The 20,120-nt window shown below is 50.9% G+C and overlaps 1 protein-coding gene across 1 annotated transcript; it reads left to right on the top strand.

Moving 5' to 3' along the window:
- Nucleotides 1–5: 5 nt before the first annotated feature.
- Nucleotides 6–20,032, top strand: LOC119934147 (putative transporter SVOPL). The gene is made up of 17 exons (XM_038753552.1): nt 6–77; nt 570–694; nt 4,430–4,493; nt 5,789–5,914; nt 6,702–6,830; nt 9,086–9,159; nt 9,266–9,474; nt 9,570–9,681; nt 12,029–12,110; nt 12,220–12,309; nt 14,960–15,073; nt 16,983–17,083; nt 17,664–17,701; nt 18,079–18,139; nt 18,268–18,300; nt 19,595–19,870; nt 19,966–20,032. Exons 1-17 carry the CDS (start codon nt 6–8, stop codon nt 20,030–20,032), a joined length of 1,773 nt encoding a protein of 590 aa, XP_038609480.1.
- Nucleotides 20,033–20,120: the final 88 nt, after the last annotated feature.

Here is a 20,120-nt window from a genome sequence, read left to right on the forward strand (position 1 = left end):
CACAGATGGTGTTTTTCGGCTACATGGTTTTCAGCATCATCTTTGGACTGTTGGCAGATCGCTACGGGCGCTGGAAGGTAGGTCAGGCCTACTTAGACGGGGCGGCCCCCATCCTGGGAGTCCCGTCTATCTGGAGGCCATCCGTCCCGGCATGAGGCCATCTCTGTCACCCAGCACGGACCACCAGACACCCCTGACTCTCTCCCAGTTACCCAGCCTTCCCCAAGAGGCCCTTATTAGTGCTCTGACTGCCCATTCATTCAATCGTATTTATTGAGCACTTAGCACTGTACTAAGCGCTTGGGAAGTCCAAGTTGGCAACATATAGAGATAGTCCCTGCCCAGGAGAGTAGACCCTGATACCCTTGTGCCCAGGCAGGGGAGGGGAAGCCATTGCCCTTATCATTGCCAAGCGGGTCAGGAAAATCCCACCCGCGACGGGAATTGGGTGTCTGGACCTGGAGGCTCTTCCGTGCAGACTCCAGTCTGGGTTTTCAGATTGGGGCTGGGAGTCCTCCGAAGTTTTTCCCTCATTCCCCTCCCCATTTTTCCCTCTGTTCCTCGGCCAGATTCTGCTGCTGTCCTTCCTGTGGGGAGCCTATTTCTCCCTGCTCACCTCATTTTCCCCGTCCTACATCTGGTTCATCTTCCTGCGGACTATGGTGGGCTGCGGCGTGTCGGGCCACGCGCAGGGGTAAGCACTCCGGGTGAGGCTTGAGACTGGGCAGCGGGTTGGGCATCTCACAGGTTTTTTGATGGTTTTGTTTTTTTTTTAATCAATCAATCGTATTTATTGAGTGCTTACTGTGTGCAGAGCACTGTGCTAAGCGCTTGGGAAGTACAAGATGGCAACATATAGAGACAGTCCCTACCCAACAGTGGGCTCACAGTCTAAAAGACTGTGGTTTAATGGTTATTTGTTTAGGCCTCACAGTGCTCGGCACATAGTAAGCACTTAACAAATAAATAATAATAAATAATAATAATGATGGCATTTATTAAGCGCTTACTATGTGCAAAGCACTGTTCTAAGTGGTGGGGAGGTTACAAGGTGATCAGGTTGTCCCATGGGGGGCTCACAGTCTTAATCCCCATTTTACAGATGAGGGAACTGAGGCCCAGAGAAGTGAAGTGACTTGCCCAAAGTCACATAGCTGACAATTGGCGGAGCCGGAATTTGAACCCATGACCTCTGACTCCAAAGCCCGGGCTCTTCTCCACTGAGCCACGCTGCTTCTCCGTCATCCGTCTCTGTCAAATACCACCATCATCATCGCTGTATTAAGCACTGGCTTAGAGGGAAGCAGCGCGGTTCAGTGGAGAAGAGCCCAGGCTTTGGAGTCAGAGGTCATGGGTTCAAATCCCGGCTCTTCCCCTTGTTAGCTGGGTGACTTTGGGCAAGTCACTTCACTTCTTTGGGCCTCAGTTACCTTGTCTGTAAAATGGGGATTAAGACTGTGAGCCCCACGTGGGGACAACCTGATCACCTTGTAACCTCCCCAGCGCTTAGAACAGTGCGTTGCACATAGTAAGCGCTTATTTAAAAAATGCCATCATCAGCATACAAGCTAATCAGGTTGGACAAAGTCCCTGCCCCACATGGGGTTCACGGTCTTAATCCCCATTTTATAGTTGAGGAACCTGAGGCCCAGAGAAGTGAAGTGACTTTCCCAAGGTCTCACAGCAGACAAAAGGCAGAGCCAGGATAATAATAATAATAATAATAATAATAATAATACTGGTTAAGTGTTTACTATGTGCCAAGCATAGTTCTAAGGACTGTGGTAGATGCAAATTAATCAGGTTGGACTTAGTTCCTGTCCCACATGGCTCAGTGGAAAGAGCCCGGGCTTGGGACTCAGAGGTCATGGGTTCTAATCCCGGCCCTGCCGTTTGTCAGCTGTGTGACCTTGGGCAAGTCACTTAACCTCTCTGGGCCTCAGTTACCTCATCTGTAAAATGGGGATGAAGACTGTGAGCCCTACCTGGGACAACCTGATTACCTTGTATCTCCCCCAGGGCTGAGAACAGTGCTTGGCACCTAGTAAGCGCTTAACAAATACCAACATTATTATTAATCCCCATTTGACAGATGAGGCACACAGAAGTTCAGTGATTTTTCCCCCAGGTCACACAGCAGTCAAGTGACCGAGTCAGGATTAGAACCCAGGTCCTCTGACTCCAAAGCCCGTGCTCTTTCCACTAAGCCACGCTGCTTCTGGGCTAGGCGCCCACCGTTCCCCACTGCCAAGGAAGTCCAAAGCCAGTGTCCTGTTGTCTTGGGGTGCGGTGGGGAGGGCCTCATTCCCAGCCCATTCCCAGCAGAACTGTACAGTGCTAAGCGCTTAGTACAGTGCTCTGCACACAGTAAGCGCTCAATAAATACAATTGAATGAACTGACCGGACCCCTCCCCACCCTGCTGTCACTGCAACCAGGACTACGGGGTCCGAGCCGGACTGTCCGTCCGCCCCCGGCGCCTTCCCACAGCAGTTACTGCCCTTGTCTGGCCTCCACTGAGTGGCCTTGGGGAGGCCATTTAGTAGCAATTATTAAGTGCCCACATAGGACAATGCTCTGTACTAAGCGCTTAGGAAATACGGACAAAGAAATGACCTGATCCCTGCTCACAACGACCCTCTACTCTAATGGGGGAGATGGAAAGTATTTATGAGTAGATCCTGGGAGAAGCAGCGTGGCTCAGTGGAAAGAGCCCGGGCTTTGGAGTCAGAGGTCATGGGTTCAAATCCCGGCTCCGCCAATTGTCAGCTGTGTGACTTTGGGCGAGTCACTTCACTTCTCTGGGCCTCAGTTACCTCATCCGTAAATGGGGATTAAGACTGTGAGCCCCCCGTGGGACAACCTGATCACCTTGTAACCTCCCCAGCACTTAGAACAGTGCTTTGCACATAGTAAGCGCTTAATAAATGCCATTATTATTATTATTATTATTATTATTATTATTATTATAGTAAGCACTTAATAAATGCCATCATTATTACTATTAATCTCTGGGCCTCAGTTACCTCATCTGTAAAATGGGGATTAAGACTGGGAGCCCCCCGTGGGACAACCTGATCACCTTGTAAGCTCCCCAGTGCTTAGAACAGTGCTTTGCACATAGTGAGCGCTTAATAAATGCCACTATTATTATTATTATAAATAATGAAAGTGCCGAGGGTGGGTATTATTATTAGTATAAATAATGAAAGTGCCGAGTGTGGGTATTGTTATTAGCATAAATAATGAAAGTGCCGAGTGTGGGTATTATTATTAGTATAAATAATGAAAGTGCTGAGTGGGGGTATTATTATTATTATAAATAATGAAAGTGCCGAGTGTGGGTATTATTATTATTATAAATAAAGTGCCAAGTGTGGGTATTATTATTAGTATAAATAATGAAAGTGCCGAGTGGGGGTATTATTATTATTATAAATAATGAAAGTGCCGGGTGCGGGTATTGTTATTATTATTATAAATAATGAAAGTGCCGAGTGTGGGTATTATTATTATTATAAATAATGAAAGTGCCAGGTGCGGGTATTATTATTATTATAAATAATGAAAGTGCCGAGTGTGGGTATAAAGAAATGCTGGAGGTGATTGGATGATGGATTTATATGTCTCAGGTGCTGGGAATTAATTGGAGAAGGTTAATTAGGACTGTAAACTTGTTGCGGGCAGGGGGCTTATCTACTAACTCTGTTATATTGTTGTATTGTACTCTCCCGAGCCCTTAGTGTAATGTTGGCGGACACTGTGGCTTAGTGGAAAGAGAACATGGACGTGGGAATCAGAAGATATGGATTCTAATCCTAACCCCACCACTTGTCTGCTGTGTGGCCTTGGGCAAGTCACTTAATTTCTCTGTGCCTCAGTTACCTCATCTGTAAAATGGGGATCAAGACTGTGACCCCCCAATATGGGACAGCCCGATTACCCTGTATCTACCCCGCTTGGCACATAGTAAGCGCTTAACAAATCAGTTCCCTCGACTGTAAAATGGGGATGAAGACTGTGAGCCCCCAGTGAGACAGCCTGATCACCTTGTAACCTCCCCGGCGCTTAGAACAGTGCTTTGCACATAGTAAGTGCTTAATTCTATTTATTCTATTGATTTTATTTTGTTACTATGTTTAGTTTTGTTGTCTGTCTCCCCTTCTAGACTGTGAGCCCGCCGCTGGGTAAGGACGGTCACTAAATGTTGCCAACTTGGACTTCCCAAGTGCTTAATAGAGTGCTCTGCACACAGTAAGCGCTCAATACATATGATTGAATGAATAAATGAATGAACAAATACCATAATATTATTACTATGTTCTGCACCCGGTAAGCGCTCAATGAATATGACCGATTGATTGATTGATTGAGGTTTGTTGGAGGACTCGGTTAATCTGACAACAGGCCTTGCCTTGCCTTTACTCCAGGCTGATCATAAAGACGGAATTTCTACCCACCAAGTACCGGGGGTACATGTTGCCCTTGTCTCAGGTGAGAGGGTGGCACCGAATGTGGGGACTCTGCCCGGGCACTGGGCAACCCAAATGTTGTATCCCTGAGGCCAGTGTCTCCTGTATGGACACTAAGCGCTCAATAAATACGATTGAACAATTGAATGAATGACAGAGCACTTCCCGAGGGTCTGGGGCCGGTGGGCTGTCTGCTGGGTGCTGGGCATTGGGAGCTGGACTGGCGACTAGTGTGGACAGTAATAATAATAATTAGCTCAGTGGAAAGAGCCCGGGCTTTGGAGGCAGAGGTCATGGGTTCAAATTCCAACTCCAACTGTAAGCTGGGTGAGTCACTTCACTTCTCTGGGCCTCAGCTACCTCCTCTGTAAAATGGGGATTAAAATTGTGAGCCCCCCCTGTGGGACAACCTCATCACCTTGTAACCTCCCCAGCACTTAGAACAGTGCTTTGCACATAGTAAGCGTTTAATAAATGCCATTATTATTATTATTATTATTATCATAATTGTTAAGTGTTTACTAGGTGTCAAGCACTGTTCTGTGCTCTGGGGGAGGTACAAGTTCTCAGAATGGACACAGTCCCTGTGCCACATGGGGCTTGCACTACAGTGTGGCTCAGTGGAAAGAGCCCGGGCTTTGGAGTCAGAGGTCATGGGTTCAAATCCTGGCTCCGCCAACTGTCAGCTGTGTGACTTTGGGCAAGTCACTTCACTTCTCTGGGCCTCAGTTCCCTCATCTGTAAAATGGGGATGAAGACTCTGAGCCCCCCGAGGGACAACCTGATCACCTTGTAACCTTTCCAGTGCTTAGAACAGCGCTTGGCACATAGTAAGTGCTTAATAAATGCCATTATTATTATTATTATTGTTTTACAGGTGAGGGAACTGAGGCCCAGAGAAGTGAAGTGACTTGCCCAAGGTCGCACAGCAGACACGGGGCAGGGCCGGGATTAGAATCCATGTCCTCCTGACTCCCAGGGCCTGGCTCTTTCTGCTAGGCCACACTGCTTCTCTTTGGGATCAAAAAAGAAATAAAACACACAGTCCAGGTTCTCGAGGAAGTTTGAGGGTGATGGGCGGGTGGGTAGGAGGGGATGGCCGCCCCAGGCACAAACCAACTGTTCCAGAGTGTCCTGGGGGTGGGGGCATGGTGAGAAGCACTGAATAATAATGATGGTATTTGTTAAGCGCTTACTGTGTGCCAAGCACTGTTCGAAGCGCTGAGCATCGGAAGGTTGCGGGCCCACAGCTGCCGACTGACCGCTCTTCACGTCTCACCCTCCTCTTCTTGCTGCTGCGGGCTCGCTGACCCTCAGGTGTTCTGGCTGGCCGGATCCCTGCTGATCATCGGGCTGGCGTCCGTGGTCATCCCAACCCTGGGCTGGCGCTGGCTGGTCCGGATCGCCTCCATCCCGGGCATCATCCTCATCCTGGTCTTTAAGGTGGGCAGCGGGAATAATACTGTTGGTATTTATTAAGCGCTTACTACGTGCAAAGCACTGTTCTCAGCGCTGGGGAGGTTACAAGGTGATCAGTTTGTCCCACGGGGGGGCTCACGGTCAATCCCCATTTTCCAGATGAGGTCACTGAGGCACAGAGAAGTGAAGTGACATGCCCAAAGTCACCCAGCTGACAGTTGGCCGAGCTGGGATTTGAACCCATGACCGCTGACTCCGAAGCCCGGGCTCTTGCCACTGAGCCACGCTGCTTCGTCCGGCGTCCCTCGGGACACGGGGGGGGCCCGGCTTCCGTCAATAAATCCATCATTTGGTGGTATTTATTGCACGCTTACTATGTGCAGAGCACTGAACCAAGCCCTTGGGAGAGTACAAAATAACAGAGTTGGCCGACACTTTCCCTGCCCACAAGGAGCTTGCGGTCTAGAGGGGGAAGACAGCCATGAAAGAAATGATGGATTATGGACATTAAGTGCCGGAGGGGGGAGGAGGGGAACTCAGGGCTTAGTTGGACAGGCCTCTTGGAAGAGTTGGGATTTCAATAGGGTTTTGAAGCGGTGGTCTGTCGCGTTCGAAGTTTGGCCAAGCTGGAGACTTGGGGGTTAGTGGCCAGTGTAGCCAAGCTGTGGCCTGGGAGCAAATCTGGGGCCCCAGAAGCACGTCTGCGATATAGGGAGCAGTTCCCAGGCACCAGGAGATCTTGGATATGGGGAGTGGGTCTGGGACACCAGGTCTGGGCCGGAGCTGGCCGCGTGACCGTACGTATTTCCAGTTCATCCCGGAGTCGGCCCGCTTCCACGTGTCCACCGGCAACACGGAGGCGGCCACGTCCATCCTGCGGCGGATCGCCAAGACGAACCGCTCCGTCATGCCGGACGGGGCCCTGGTGGAGCCGGTGCCGGTGAGAGCCGAGCTTCGCGCCTCTTTGCCCTCCCAGCGCGAGTGTCCGCTGCTGGGTTTGTGGGCGGACCGTGTGGCGGGAGGCTGGGCTGGATGGGTGCCCGCTCCGTACGGGGCGCGGGACTGGCTGTGTGCCTGTTGTGTGTGTCTGTGTGCAAGGTGTTGAATGGCTGTGTGCGGGGCTGGCTGTGTGCCCACTGTGCGGAGGGTGCAGGATTGACTTGGGACACAGCGCGGGCAGACTGTGAGCTTGTTGTGGGCACGGAATGTCACTGTTTACTGTCGTACTGTACTTTCTCCAGTGATTAGCACAGTGCTCTGCACAAAGTACGTGCTCAGTAAATACGACCGAATGAATGAATGAATGCAGGGCACTGGATTGGGTGTGCCCAGGCTGCTAGACTGGACGCTACTGGGCCTCCTCTTCTGACACTGTGCCCCCGAGATGCTTTCCTCTTTGTTTCTGTCTCTCTATAATAATAATGATGGCATTTATTAAGCGCTTTCTATGTGCAAAGCACTGTTCTAAGCGTTGGGGAGGTTACAAGGTGATCAGGTTGTCCGACGGAGGGGCTCACAGTCTTAATCCCCATTTTACAGATGAGGTAACTGTGGCACAGAGAATAATCATAATAATAACGATGGTATTTGTTAAGCGCTTACTATGTGCAAAGCACTGTTCTAAGAGCTGGGGAGGTTACAAGGTGATCAGGTTGTCCCACGGGGGTGGCTCTCAGTTTTAATCCCCATTTTACAGATGAGGTAACTGAGGCCCAGAGAAGTGAAGTGACTTGCCCAAAGTCACCCAGCTGACAATTGGCAGAGCTGGGATTTGAACCCATGACCTCTGACTCCAAAGCCCGGGCTCTTTCCACTGAGCCACGCTGCTTCTCTCTATGTCTCTTGGTCTCTCTGCCTGTCTTTCTCCCCTTATCTCTCTCTCCCTGTGTTTGTCTCTCTGATTCTCTCTCCCCTTATCTCTCTGTCTTTTCGATTCTCTCTTCCCTTATCTCTCTGTCTCCCTCCTTGTGCTCGTCTCTGATTCTACCCTTATCTCTCTGTCTCTTATGTTTGTCTCTCTGATTCTCTCTCCCCTTAACTCTTTGTCTTTTTGATTCTCTCTTCCCTTATCTCTCTGTCTTTCCTTGTGTTTGTCTCTCTGATTCTCTCTCCCCTTATCTCTCTGTCTTTCTCCTTGTGTTGGTCTCTCTGATTCTCTCTCCCCTTATCTCTTTGTCTTTTTGATTCTCTCTTCCCTTATCTCTCTGTCTTTCCTTGTGTTTGTCTCTGATTCTCTCTCCCCTTATCTCTCTGTCTCTCTCCTTGTGTTGGTCTCTCTGATTTTCTCTCCCCTTATCTCTCTGTCTCTCTCCTTGTGTTGGTCTCTCTGATTTTCTCTCCCCTTATCTCTGTCTCTTTGATTCTTTCTTCCCTTATCTCTCTGTCTTTCCTTGTGTTTGTCTCTCTGATTCTCTCTCCCCTTATCTCTCTGTCTCTCTCCTTGTGTTTGTCTCTGATTCTCTCTCCCCATATCTCTTTGTCTAAGCGCTCAATAAATAGGATTGATGATGATTCTCTCTTCCCCTATCTCTGTCTTTCCTTGTGTTTGTCTCTCTGATTCTCTCTCCCCTTATCTCTCTGTCTCTCTCCTTATGTTCATCTCTCTGATTCTCTCTCCCCTTATCTCTCTGTCTCTTTGTCTCTCTCCCTGTGTTTGTCTCTCAGATTCTCTCTGCCCTTAACTGTCTCTCCTTGTGTTTGTCCCTCTCTCTCCCCTTCTCTCTCCGTCTCTCCCACTGTCTTTGTCTCTATCTCCCTTCCCTTATCTCTGCCTCTTGTTTATCTGCATCTCTGTGTCTCTCTCTCCCCTTAGCTCTCTGTCTCTCTCTCTCTCCCCCCTTAGCTCTCTGTCTCTTGGTCTCTCTCCCTGTGTTCGTCTTTATCTCTCTGCCCCTTTCCCTATCCCTGTCTCTCTCTGGCCCTGAAGTAACAGCCTCCCAAAGAGCCACCGCTTCCAAGAGGCCTCCCATGACTGCCACCCACCTCCCGCTCAGGGGCTGGCCCTCCCCTTGGTCCAGGGGCCGTTGGTCCAGCCAATATGCTCCTCCGGGCACAGCCGGGCGCTCGGACACCCCCCCGCCTCAGGGAAGGCCGTGGGGGACCAGCTTGGACGGAGCAACTGTCCTGCTTGCCCCTGATGCCCCCCCCAATCCCAGTGCCCCCATAATCACAGCTGCCCGTGTCCCTCCCGGCCAGGAGGGAAGGGGCCACTTCTTGGACCTGCTGGACGCCAAGTACCTGCGGACCAGCCTGCAGATCTGGGTCATCTGGTAACCGTGGGTCCGGGTGGACGGGACGGGGTCGCCGGTCCTGGGGCTGGTGGGGCGGCCTAGCGGGGCCTCGATGACCGACCCCGTGGCCGCGCTGCGGGTCCAGGCTGGGCATCGCTTTTGCCTACTACGGGGTCATCCTGGCCAGCGCGGAGCTCCTGGAGCGGGATCTGGTGTGCGGGGCCCAGCCAGAACCACAGCCACAAGTGGTTCAGGGAGAGGGCACGGAGGAGGCCCACAGCCCCTGCCACTGCCGACCCTTCGGGCCTTCCGACTATCGCACCATGATTATCAGCACCGCTGGAGAGATCGCCTGTGAGAGCCCGGGAGATTGGGGGTCTCCGGGTGGGAGACCCTGTGGGGGGGTCCACCCACCCACCCTGCCCGCCCAACGGCCTCTGCCCCCGCAGTGAACCCGCTCAACATCCTGGGCATCAACTTCCTCGGGAGGAGGCTGACCCTGGCCATCACCATGAGCTGCACGGCCCTCTTCTTCCTGCTGCTCAACGTCTGCACCACCAGGTTCTGCCTGCCGGGAGAGGAGGGGAGGAGGAGGAGGAGCGACAGAGAATTTACTCTGTGACAAACGCTGTGCTAAAGTGCACCATTTATTCTATTTATTTTATTTTGCTAAGGTTTTGTTCTCCGTCTCCCCCTTCTAATGATAGCATTTATTAAGCGCTTACTATGTGCAAAGCACTGTTCTAAGCGCTGGGGAGGTTACAAGGTGATCAGGCTGTCCCAAGGTGGGCTCACAGTCTTAATCCCCATTTTACAGATGGGGGAGCTGAGGCCCAGAGAAGTTAAGTGACGCGCCCAAAGTCACACAGCTGACAATTGGAAGAGCCGGGATTTGAACCCATGGCCTTTGACTTCAAAGCCCGGGCTCTTTCCGCTGAGCCACGCTGCTTCTCCAACTGTGAGCCCACTAGACTTTGAGCCCTTCTAGTAATAATAATAATGATGGCATTTATTAAGCGCTTACTAGGTGCAAAGCACTGTTCTAAACACTGGGGCGGTTACAAGGTGATCGGGTTGTCCCACGTGGGGCTCACAGTCTAAATCCCCATTTTACAGATGAGGTAACTGAGGCCCAGAGAAGTGAAGTGACGTGCCCAAAGTCACACAGCTGACAAGTGGCGGAGCTGGGATTCGAACCCGTGACCTCTGACTCCAAAGCCCGGGCTCTTTCCACTGAGCCACGCTGCTTATCTAGACTGTGAGCCCACTGTTGGGTAGGGACCGTCTTTATATGTTCCCAACTTGTACTTCCCAAGCACTTAGTACAGTGCTCTGCACACAGTAAGCGCTCAATAAATTAGATTGAATGAATGAATGAACAATAAGGGCTACCGGGGTGACTAGTTGGATGGGCCAAAATGGCAATAAGAGGGAAGATGACATGGATCAGGGGACGCTTCCTGGAGGAGGTGGACTTGGGGAGGGAAATCGAGGAGTTTAATTTAAGGCATGTTGAGTTTGAGTTAATAATAATAATAATGGTATTTGTTAAGCACTTACTAAATGCAAAGCACTGTTCTAAGCGCTGGGGGGGATACATGGTGATTAGGTTGTCCCACGTGGGGCTCACAGTCTTCATCCCCATTTTCCAGATGAGGTAACTGAGGCCCAGAGAAGCTAAGTGACTTGCCCGAGGTCACACAGCTGGCAGTTGGCGGAGCCGGGATTTGAACCCATGACCTCTGACTCCCAAGCCCGGGCTCTTTCCATTGAGCCACGTTGCCTGCAGGCTTTCCAGGGCTCCCCCTGGAAAGGGATGGAGGGGGAAGAGTTAGGGTGTCGGATGGTCCGTATTGGGTCACTGGGGGAGAGTCGGGGGCAGAGAGGCCTTCCCAGACTGAGTTCCCTCCTTCCTCTCCCCCTCGTCCCCCTCTCCATGCCCCCCGCCTTACCTCCTTCCCTTCCCCACAGCACCTGTATATATGTTTGTACAGATTTATTACTCTATTTATTTATTTTACTTGTACATATCTATTCTATTTATTTTATTTCATTAATATGTTTTGTTTTGTTCTCTGTCTCCCCCTTCTAGACTGTGAGCCCGCTGTTGGGTAGGGACCGGCTCTAGATGTTGCCAACTTGGACTTCCCAAGCGCTTAGTCCAGTGCTCTGCACACAGTAAGCGCTCAATAAATACGATTGATTGATTGGAGAGGGGAGAGTCAGAGCCGCTGGGTCATTGGGGGAGCACCAGGGAGAGAGTGGGGAGATTTAGGGGAATCAGATGGTTCATGCTGCGTCCCTGGGGGAGCATCAGGGATGAAGGGGGGACAGTAAGGGCTGTTGCGTGATCCATCCCTTTCCAAGAGAAGCAGCGTGGTTCAGTGGAAAGATCCCGGGCTTTGGAGTCAGAGGTCGTGGGTTCAAATCCCGGCTCCACCAATTGTCAGCTGGGTGACTTTGGGCAAGTCACTTCACTTCTCTGGGCCTCAGTTCCCTCATCTGGAAAATGGGGAGGAAGACTGTGAGCCCCAGCCCTGTGGGACAACCTGATCCCCTTGTAACCTCCCCAGCGCTTAGAACATAGTAAGCGCTTAACAAATGCCATCATTATCATCATCATCATCAAGAGGGTACCAGCACCGGTAGCCCGGTGCTCCCTTGGGAATGTCTTGGGCTGGACTCCTAGACTGTGAGCCCGCTGTTGGGTAGGGACTGTATGTGTTGCCGACTTGTACTTCCCAAGCGCTTAGTACAGTGCTCTACACACAGTAAGCGCTCAATAAATATGATTGATTGATTGATTGATTGATTGGATGGACCCGTGGGGCCCAGTCGCTTAGGATCCGACGCCGCGAATGCCACGCTAATTTGTCCCCTTCTTCTCCCGCCTGCTCGCCCGGCCCAGCGCTGGTCTGATCGGGTTTCTGTTCATGCTGAGGGCCTTGGTGTCCGCCAACTTCAACACTATCTACATTTACACCGCGGAGGTGAGTCCGGCCGCCGACTGCCGCTTTCCAAGTCCGCGGGCCCCGGGCCGGTCGGCGCCGGGCAGGGTGGACCCTTTGCCCACTTGCTCTGGGCCCGTGTCTGCTGCAGGTTTACCCGACCTCGATGCGGGCCCTGGGCATGGGCACCAGCGGGTCTCTGTGCCGCGTCGGAGCCATGGTGGCACCATTCATCTCCCAGGTGAGAAGCCCTCCGTCTCCCCGAGCTGGTGGAAGAAGAGGGCAACGTGGCTCAGCGGAAAGAGCGCGGGCTTGGGAGACGGGCGTCGTGGGTCCACTTGTCAGCTGGGTGGCCTTGAGCTAGCCATTTATCATCATCATCATCATCAATCGTATTTATTGAGCGCTTACTATGTGCAGAGCACTGTATTAAGCGCTTGGGAAGTACAAATTGGCAACATCTAGAGACAGTCCCTACCCAACAGTGGGCTCACAGTCTAAAAGGGGGAGACAGAGAACAAAACCAAACATACTAACAAAATAAAATAAATAGAATAGACGTGTACAAGTAAAATATATAAATATGTACAAACATATATACATATATACAGCTGCTGTGGGGAAGGGAAGGAGGTAAGATGGGGGGATGGAGAGGGGGACGAGGGGGAAAAGAAGGAAGGGGCTCAGTCTGGGAAGGCCTCCTGGAGGAGGTGAGCTCTCAGCAGGGCCTTGAAGGGAGGAAGAGAGCTAGCTTAGCTTGTCTTTAGCGTCTCTGGGCCTCAGTTACCTCATCTGTAAAATGGGGGTTGAGACTGTGAGCCCCACGTGGGACAACCTGATCACCTGGTATCTCCCCAGCGCTTAGAACAGTGCTTCGCATTTAGTAAGCGCTTAACAAATACCATCATTATTATTCATTCATTCATTCAATCGTGTTTAATAATATGATGGCATTTATTAAGTGCTTACTTTGTGCAAAGCACATAGTATTTATTGAGCCCTTACTGTTGCACAGCACTGTTCTAAGCACTTGGGAAGTACAAGTTGGCAACATATAGAGACGGTCCCTACCCAAAAGCAGGTTATTATTTGCCATGGTCAGACATTATATATTATTATTATATTATATATTATATTATATAATATTATACATTATATATTATTATTTTATTATATTATATTAATTCCCTCCCTTTATGGGCAGGGAATTAATCTGTTTAATCTATTTTTATAATAATAATAATAATAATGGCATTTGTTAAGCACTTACTATGTGCAAAGCACTGTTCTAAGCACTGGGGGGGGATACAAGGTGATCAGCTTGTCCCACGTGGGGCTTACAGTCTTAATCCCCATTTTCCAGATGAAGTAACTGAGGCCCAGAGAAGTGAAATGACTTGCCCAAAGTCACCCAGCTGACCATTCATTCATTCAATCGTATTTAATGAGCGCTTACTGTGTGCAGAGCACTGTACTAAGCGCTTGGGAAGTACAAGTTGGCAACATATAGAGACAATCCCTACCCAACAGTGGGCTCACAGTCTAGAAGGTGGAGCCGGGATTAGAACCCATGACCTCTGGCTCCCAAGCCCAGGCTCTTTCCCCTGAGCCACGCTGCTTCCCTTACATTGTTCCCTCCCAAACACTTAGTTCAGTGTTTCATTCATTCATTCATTCATTCAATCGTATTTATTGAGCACTTACTGTGTGCCGAGCACTGTACTAAGCGCTTGGGAAGTCCTAGTTGGCAACATATAGAGACGGCCCCTACCCAACAGTGGGCTCACAGTCAAGAAGGTGGAGCCGGGATTAGAACCCATGACCTCTGGCTCCCAAACCCGGGCTCTTTCCCTTGCTTCCCTGACAATTTTCTCTCCCAAACACTTAGTTCAGTGTTTCAGTGCACACAGTAGGCACTCAGTAAATATGACTGACTGACTTCCTGCATCATCATCATCATCATCAATCGTATTTATTGAGCGCTTACTGTGTGCAGAGCACTGTACTAAGCGCTTGGGAAGTACAAATTGGCAACATATAGAGACAGTCCCTACCCAACAGTGGGCTCACAGTCTAAAAGGCAAAACTGACTCGGGCCTCCCATGGCCCTGGTCCCTGGCTCCACTGGTCCATGGGGAAGGTGGACAGAGGGGCAAGCGGATGCAATGTTGCCAACTTGTACTTCCCAAGCGCTTAGTACAGTGCTCTGCACACAGTAAGCGCTCAATAAATATGATTGAATGAATGGAGGAACATGTGGGCAGAAGGGCCTTGTTCCTCTGAAGGCATCGGGGAATGGTTGAATAAGCATTCTCTGTACCCTTGAATCTTAAGGGGGTGAGGCCCGTGGATGAGTAAGGAAAGGGGGACATGAGGCAGAGGCTCTCTTCCTCCCTTCAAGGCCCTACTGGGAGCTCACCTCCTCCAGGAGGCCTTCCCAGACTGAGCCCCTTCCTTCCTCTCCCCCTCATCCCACTCTCCATCCCCCCATCTTGCCTCCTTCCCTTCCCCACAGCACCTGTACACATGTATATGTTTGTACATATTTATTACTCTATTTATTGATTTATCCCCAAAGCACCTGTATATATGTTTGTACAGATTTATTACTCTATTTATTTTACTTGTACATATCTATTCCATTTATTTTATTTTGTTAGTGTGTTTGGTTTTGTTCTGTCTCCCCCTTTTAGACTGTGAGCCCACTGTTGGGTAGGGACCGTCTCTATATGTTGCCAACTTGGACTTCCCAAGGGCTTAGTCCAGTGCTCTGCACACAGTAAGCGCTCAATAAATACAATTAATTGATTGATTGATTGAGGAGAGGGGAAACCGTGCCCACGGGCCCGGGACGTCTGAGCGGGGTGCCCACCTCCCTCCTCACCCCCCAGGTGCTGATAAACGCCTCGTTCCTGGGAGCCCTGTGCCTGTTTGCGGCCGTCTGCCTGATTTGCGCCATCTCGGCCCTGACGCTGCCCATTGAAACAAGAGGACGCGCCCTCCAGGTGGGAAGTCTCGGAGTCGGGGGGGTCCAGTTGCCGCCCCGAACCCCGGCATCGCTTAGTACAAGCGCTTAGTACAGTGCTCTGCACATAGTAAGCGCTCAATAAATACGATTGATGATGATGGGGCTGTTGCCCCAATCGGGGGCGGTGGGACAACGACGACAGGGTGATAATCCACCAGGGCCCTTCCGTCCCCATTCCCAGCCATCCCCTTCCCACTCCGGAAGGCCCAGATAATAACAACGATGGCATTTATTAAGCGCTTACTATGTGCAAAGCACTGCTCTAAGCGCCGGGGGAGGTTACAAGATGAGCCCACTGTTGGGTAGGGACCGTCTCTATATGTTGCCAACTTGTACTTCCCAAGTGCTTAGTACAGTGCTCTGCACACAGTAAGCGCTCAATAAATACGATTGATTGATTGTACTTCCCAAGCGCTTAGTACAGTGCTCTGCACACAGTAAGCGCTCAATAAATACGATTGATTGTACTTCCCAAGCGCTTAGTACAGTGCTCTGCACACAGTAAGCGTTCTATAATAATGATAATAATCATAACGATGGCATTTATTAAGCGCTATGTGCAAAGCACTGTTCAATAAATGATTGATTGATTCATCCCCATTTTACCAATGAGGTAACTGAGGCCCAGAGAAGTGAAGTGACTCGCCCAAGGTCACACAGCTGACAATCTGCAGAGTCAGGATTAGTTTAGTTGCTATCCAAAGGGGGATGAAAGGGAGCAAGCTTGCTGAGACAGAGTTTGACGCATTTTCGCTTTCCTTGACAGCAAACCAAGTGAAAGGTGACACGGCAAGCTCGCGCCCGAGTGGGAAAGAATAAGGCCAGTTTTCTCATCACTGGGATTTGGGGGACTTTTGTTGTGATTTCCTTTCAAAGCATTTCTGATTTTTTAAAAAATCTAAGGTGCAGGTGATGCACGGGGACGGGGGGTTACTTTTTCTGTGATTCAATAAAGATCTCGGTTTCCTATTCCGATGGAGCCCCTAATTGACCCACGGGTGTTGACCAAAAAAAGAGGGGGTTTGTGGGGAGTGTGGGGGAACACGTTGGGTGTTGCGTGTGCATGTGCCGGGGATGGCGAGGGTGTGAACGCATGCTTGGCTGGGTTAAAAATATATTTTGGAACTGGATGAACGATGTAGAAACAGAATTTCATATCTAATACTTGTCCCAGTGCTTGATACAGGGTAAACACTTATAATAATGGTGGTATAATAATAATAAGAGAAGCAGCGTGGCTCAGTGGAAAGAGCTTGGGCTTTGGAGTCAGAGGTCGTGGGTTCTAATTCCGGCTCTGCCAATTGTCAGCTGTGTGACTTTGGGCAAGTTACTTCTGTGCCTCAGTTCCCTCATCTGTAAAATGGGGAGGAAGACTGTGAGACCCCGTAGGACAACCTGATCACCTCGTAACCTCCCCAGCGCTTAGAACAACGCGTTGCACATAGTATATGCTTAATAAATGCCATTATTATTATATAATTATTATTATGATGATGGCATTTGTTACGTGCTTACTATGTGCTAATATTTATTTTATTTTGTTAGTATGTTTGGTTTTGTTCTCTGTCTCCCCCTTTTAGACTGTGGGCCCACTGTTGGGTAGGGACTGTCTTTATATTTTGCCAACTTGTACTTCCCAAGTGCTTAGTACAGTGCTCTGCACACAGTAAGCGCTCAATAAATACGATTGATTGATTGCAAAGCACTGTTCTAAATGCTATGTGTTTTTTGTGGGTGTCCTTCTTGCATTACTCTCCCAAGTGCTCAGTACACAGGATTGCTCCGAGACAGAGCTCAAGCAATACTACCGAAGAATTAATTGTAGCCTGAAGGTACTGTTTAGCCCGCCAGCTCCTGTCCCAACCGACCCTTTGTCGTGAAAAAAGAGTGAACGGAGTGACGACGCTGACACGAGATGCTCTCGTGAAATTTGGCAGTTCCGGGAAATTAAATCCAGGCTGATACTCTGCTTGAAAACACCTTCAAGGTAAACAAACGCACACCCGCGTCCCTAGAAGGCCCATTTCCAGCATTTGCGGGTGTCCCTCACTCCTCCCACCCCCAACGGAGGACCTCCCTGTCACTGTTTAGATACGGGACAAAGAGGCTCAGATGATTTTTTTTTTTGAAATCTTTCACATTCTGAAAATCCATTCAAGTTTATTTTATTAAATCAAAGCACCACGGTATGCCCAAATGAAACATTTTGATGTGTAACAGCAACAGAGGCTACTGCCTCAGCCAGCCATCCCAGGAAAGGAACCGCCGTCCCGCAGAGACAGAAATCCCAAGATCTGAATGGCCAAGATCACTGCCGTTTGGGGACGGGATCCGGGGGGGCCATTCGCTCCTCCCCCAGATTTGTGGCAGTTGATGAGAACGAAGGTGTTGGGAGAACGGGGCTGGGGGGGAAGGGACTGGAGTTTGTAGAAAGATGCTAAAATGCTCATGTAGACAGTGTTATAAAATGCTTTAAAAATATTTACACGGTTAATTTAAGGAGTTCGACTTCAAGCAGGAAATTAGGTGGTTCGTGATGGCTCCCTGTGATTCTAATGGCCAATCAGATCCCGTGACCTGTTGCTCCTGGAGGCTCCTGACCATGGTAAATATTCCGGACGGTCCTCTGTTTCATGGACAGACTGGTATTTCTGGGTTTGTTTGGTTGGGCCTGGCCCTAGAAATAGGTCGAGACCCTCTCCCAGGTCAGGGGGCCTGCTCTGAATCTTTAGAGATGGTAGGTCTGACTCCCGTGAGGGGCGGAGGTGGAGCGGTGAGCCTCGGTTTCCCGTCGCGATTTGGCCCTTTCTAGCCTGGGTCTGCTGCTGGGCAGCAGTGGTATCCGTGGTGGGGGAAGAACAGTCACTGTCCATGTCCACGGCTGGTCCCCCCATCCAACAGTGGTCTAGGGAAGATTCGAGGACAGCCCATCCGCTCCCAGGGGCAGTGGACACCACATGGATGTGTTTCCATTGGTGACAGAGAGCGAGGACCAGGGCTTGAAATTTAGGCAGCAATGGGCGGCCGACAGAATGGAACGAGGGTGAGGGCAGTCTTAGGTGTGACTGTGGTCAGAGCCCAGGACACATGTCTTGAATCCCACTTTGGGGGAATGGAAGGAAGATGGGGATGGCCTGGTCTCCCCACGCCCACCCCCATTTCTCTCTGCAGGCTTCAGGAGGCTAGGCTGCAGGCTGAGTTTCAGTGAGGCACCTGGAGCTGTCTGGGTGGTGATCTACAGGCTTTGTGTTTTCCAACCTCATAAATTAAATCCACCCTGGTAAGGGGTAGATGAAAAATAATCAGGTCGGACTCGGTGGGCATTGGAAAGAAGGGGCTGGAAGCTCCAGTGGGCCGACAGGAGTAAATCTTGGCTGTGGGAGACCTTGAACCCCAGGCCTCCCTCCCTGTGCCCGACCCCAAATCCTAGGGTGCTGATATCCAGGCCCAATCCCGAACAGGGAAAATGGATTCCTCCCATCTCAGACACCCCTTTCCTTTCATTTCTTCCCTCCTTTCCTCAACCGTCACAGGTGCTGTGTAGCTTTGCATCAACACGGGAGGGGAAGGGACGCAGACTGAGGAAGAACTCCAGGGGCGAGACTGGTGGAAAGGGATGGGCAGGCGGGCAAGCCTCTGAGCAACAACCTCTAAGGTTGCCCAAGAGGATGTCCCCGGTTTGTAGCCAGAGCAGACCAGTGGCCAGTGACCCTCTCTCCGAAACCCCTTGGAAGAGGAGGGGACGGGGATGGTGGGGGGGAAGACGGACATTTTAGGCAGGAGCCAGGTGGAATTCCAGTCCGATAACTCTAGAAATGGGGACCGGCACAATCAGGAATGTCGGGGAGCCCTACCCCGCCCCCGGCTCCTCTTCACACCCCTCCCCTTCCCCCAGCCACATCACCAGTCTCAGGCTGCGAGAGCTGATGGCTCCAAGCAGGTCATCCCGCCATCGAGGTGGAAGTGGAGCCCAAGTGATTTCCACCCTCGCCTGATCACCCCTCATCCCCAGGGGACATCATCATATTCTGGAACACCTCAGTGACCGGGGGAGGTGACATTACAACTAGTTACCACTCCTGTAGCAACTATTAGCACACTATGGCTAAGAGCTATGTCGGGACTTATTTTCTCCAGTAGCACCTAAGAGGAAGAGAAAAGAAAAGAAAAACAAGTTTAACTTTTTCTGCAGTCAGGTCAAAATTAGGAGGCTCCTAAGGGGCAGTTAATGCTTTTTTTTCCTTGGCAGCTGACAGTTCACGACAGAGTTCACTCTTCTGGGTCCTGCTGAAACGCCCCGCCTCCTGCCAGGAAGCAGCACGTTCCCCGCTGCCCACTGAGCAGCGACGACTCTTTAGAAAACACTTAACTGGCAAAATTAAATAATTTTCACTTTCCAGTGCTTTTAGATTGCGGTGACTCGGAAAACTGAGTAGTCTGTGGCGTTCAGCTTCGGGCCTCGAGTTCACTGGGCCTGAGCTGTCACCCCCGTCCTAAGGGGCCCCAGGGAGTGGGCACTGTGGGTTTGCCGCTCTGGCCCGGGGAAGGCTTCAATCCGGTCGGGATCTCGGCCGGTGAGCGCCACGTCTCCGTGGCGGGACGGGGAGCCCGGCCCCTCCCGAGGCTGGGAGCCGGATGGGCACTGGGGCCCCGTCGGGGTCTCATACGGGAAGAATTCGACGGCTCGACGACCTCTCACGACACGCTTGCCTTCCCTCGTGACGACCGCAGAAACTCGGTCTCTTGTTTACTGCGATCTGGCGGGGGCCCGTAGGTAAGTTAAATCGGGGCCGGCGGGGCGGGGATCAGCCAGACCGGGTGAGGTGGTCCGCCCCGCCCTCCCGCCCAAAAGCTGGGTGCTTCCTGCAGTCGGAAAGTCAACCACCCTGCCTGCCAAACCCACAAAACCACCCCCAACATCCTGCCTTCATTCTGAACGCTCAGCCCATCTCACAGGACGTCGGTCACGTCGGCTCCTTCCTCGGAGGGGGGCTCAGTTCCGAAGCCCCTCCCGGGGTCCGGAG

This window comes from Tachyglossus aculeatus, chromosome 11 (assembly GCF_015852505.1).
Source record: "Tachyglossus aculeatus isolate mTacAcu1 chromosome 11, mTacAcu1.pri, whole genome shotgun sequence".
In the NCBI taxonomy this organism is placed as follows: Eukaryota; Metazoa; Chordata; class Mammalia; order Monotremata; family Tachyglossidae; genus Tachyglossus; species Tachyglossus aculeatus.

Excerpts from the sequence above, each read along its gene's own strand:
- LOC119934147 (XM_038753552.1), top strand. The coding sequence starts at position 6 with ATGGTGTTTTTCGGCTACATGGTTTTCAGCATCATCTTTGGACTGTTG. Across the intron at positions 6,831-9,085 it reads CCCTGGTGGAGCCGGTGCCG|GAGGGAAGGGGCCACTTCTT; the intron begins GTGAGAGCCGAG and ends CCTCCCGGCCAG. Across the intron at positions 9,475-9,569 it reads CACCGCTGGAGAGATCGCCT|TGAACCCGCTCAACATCCTG; the intron begins GTGAGAGCCCGG and ends CTGCCCCCGCAG.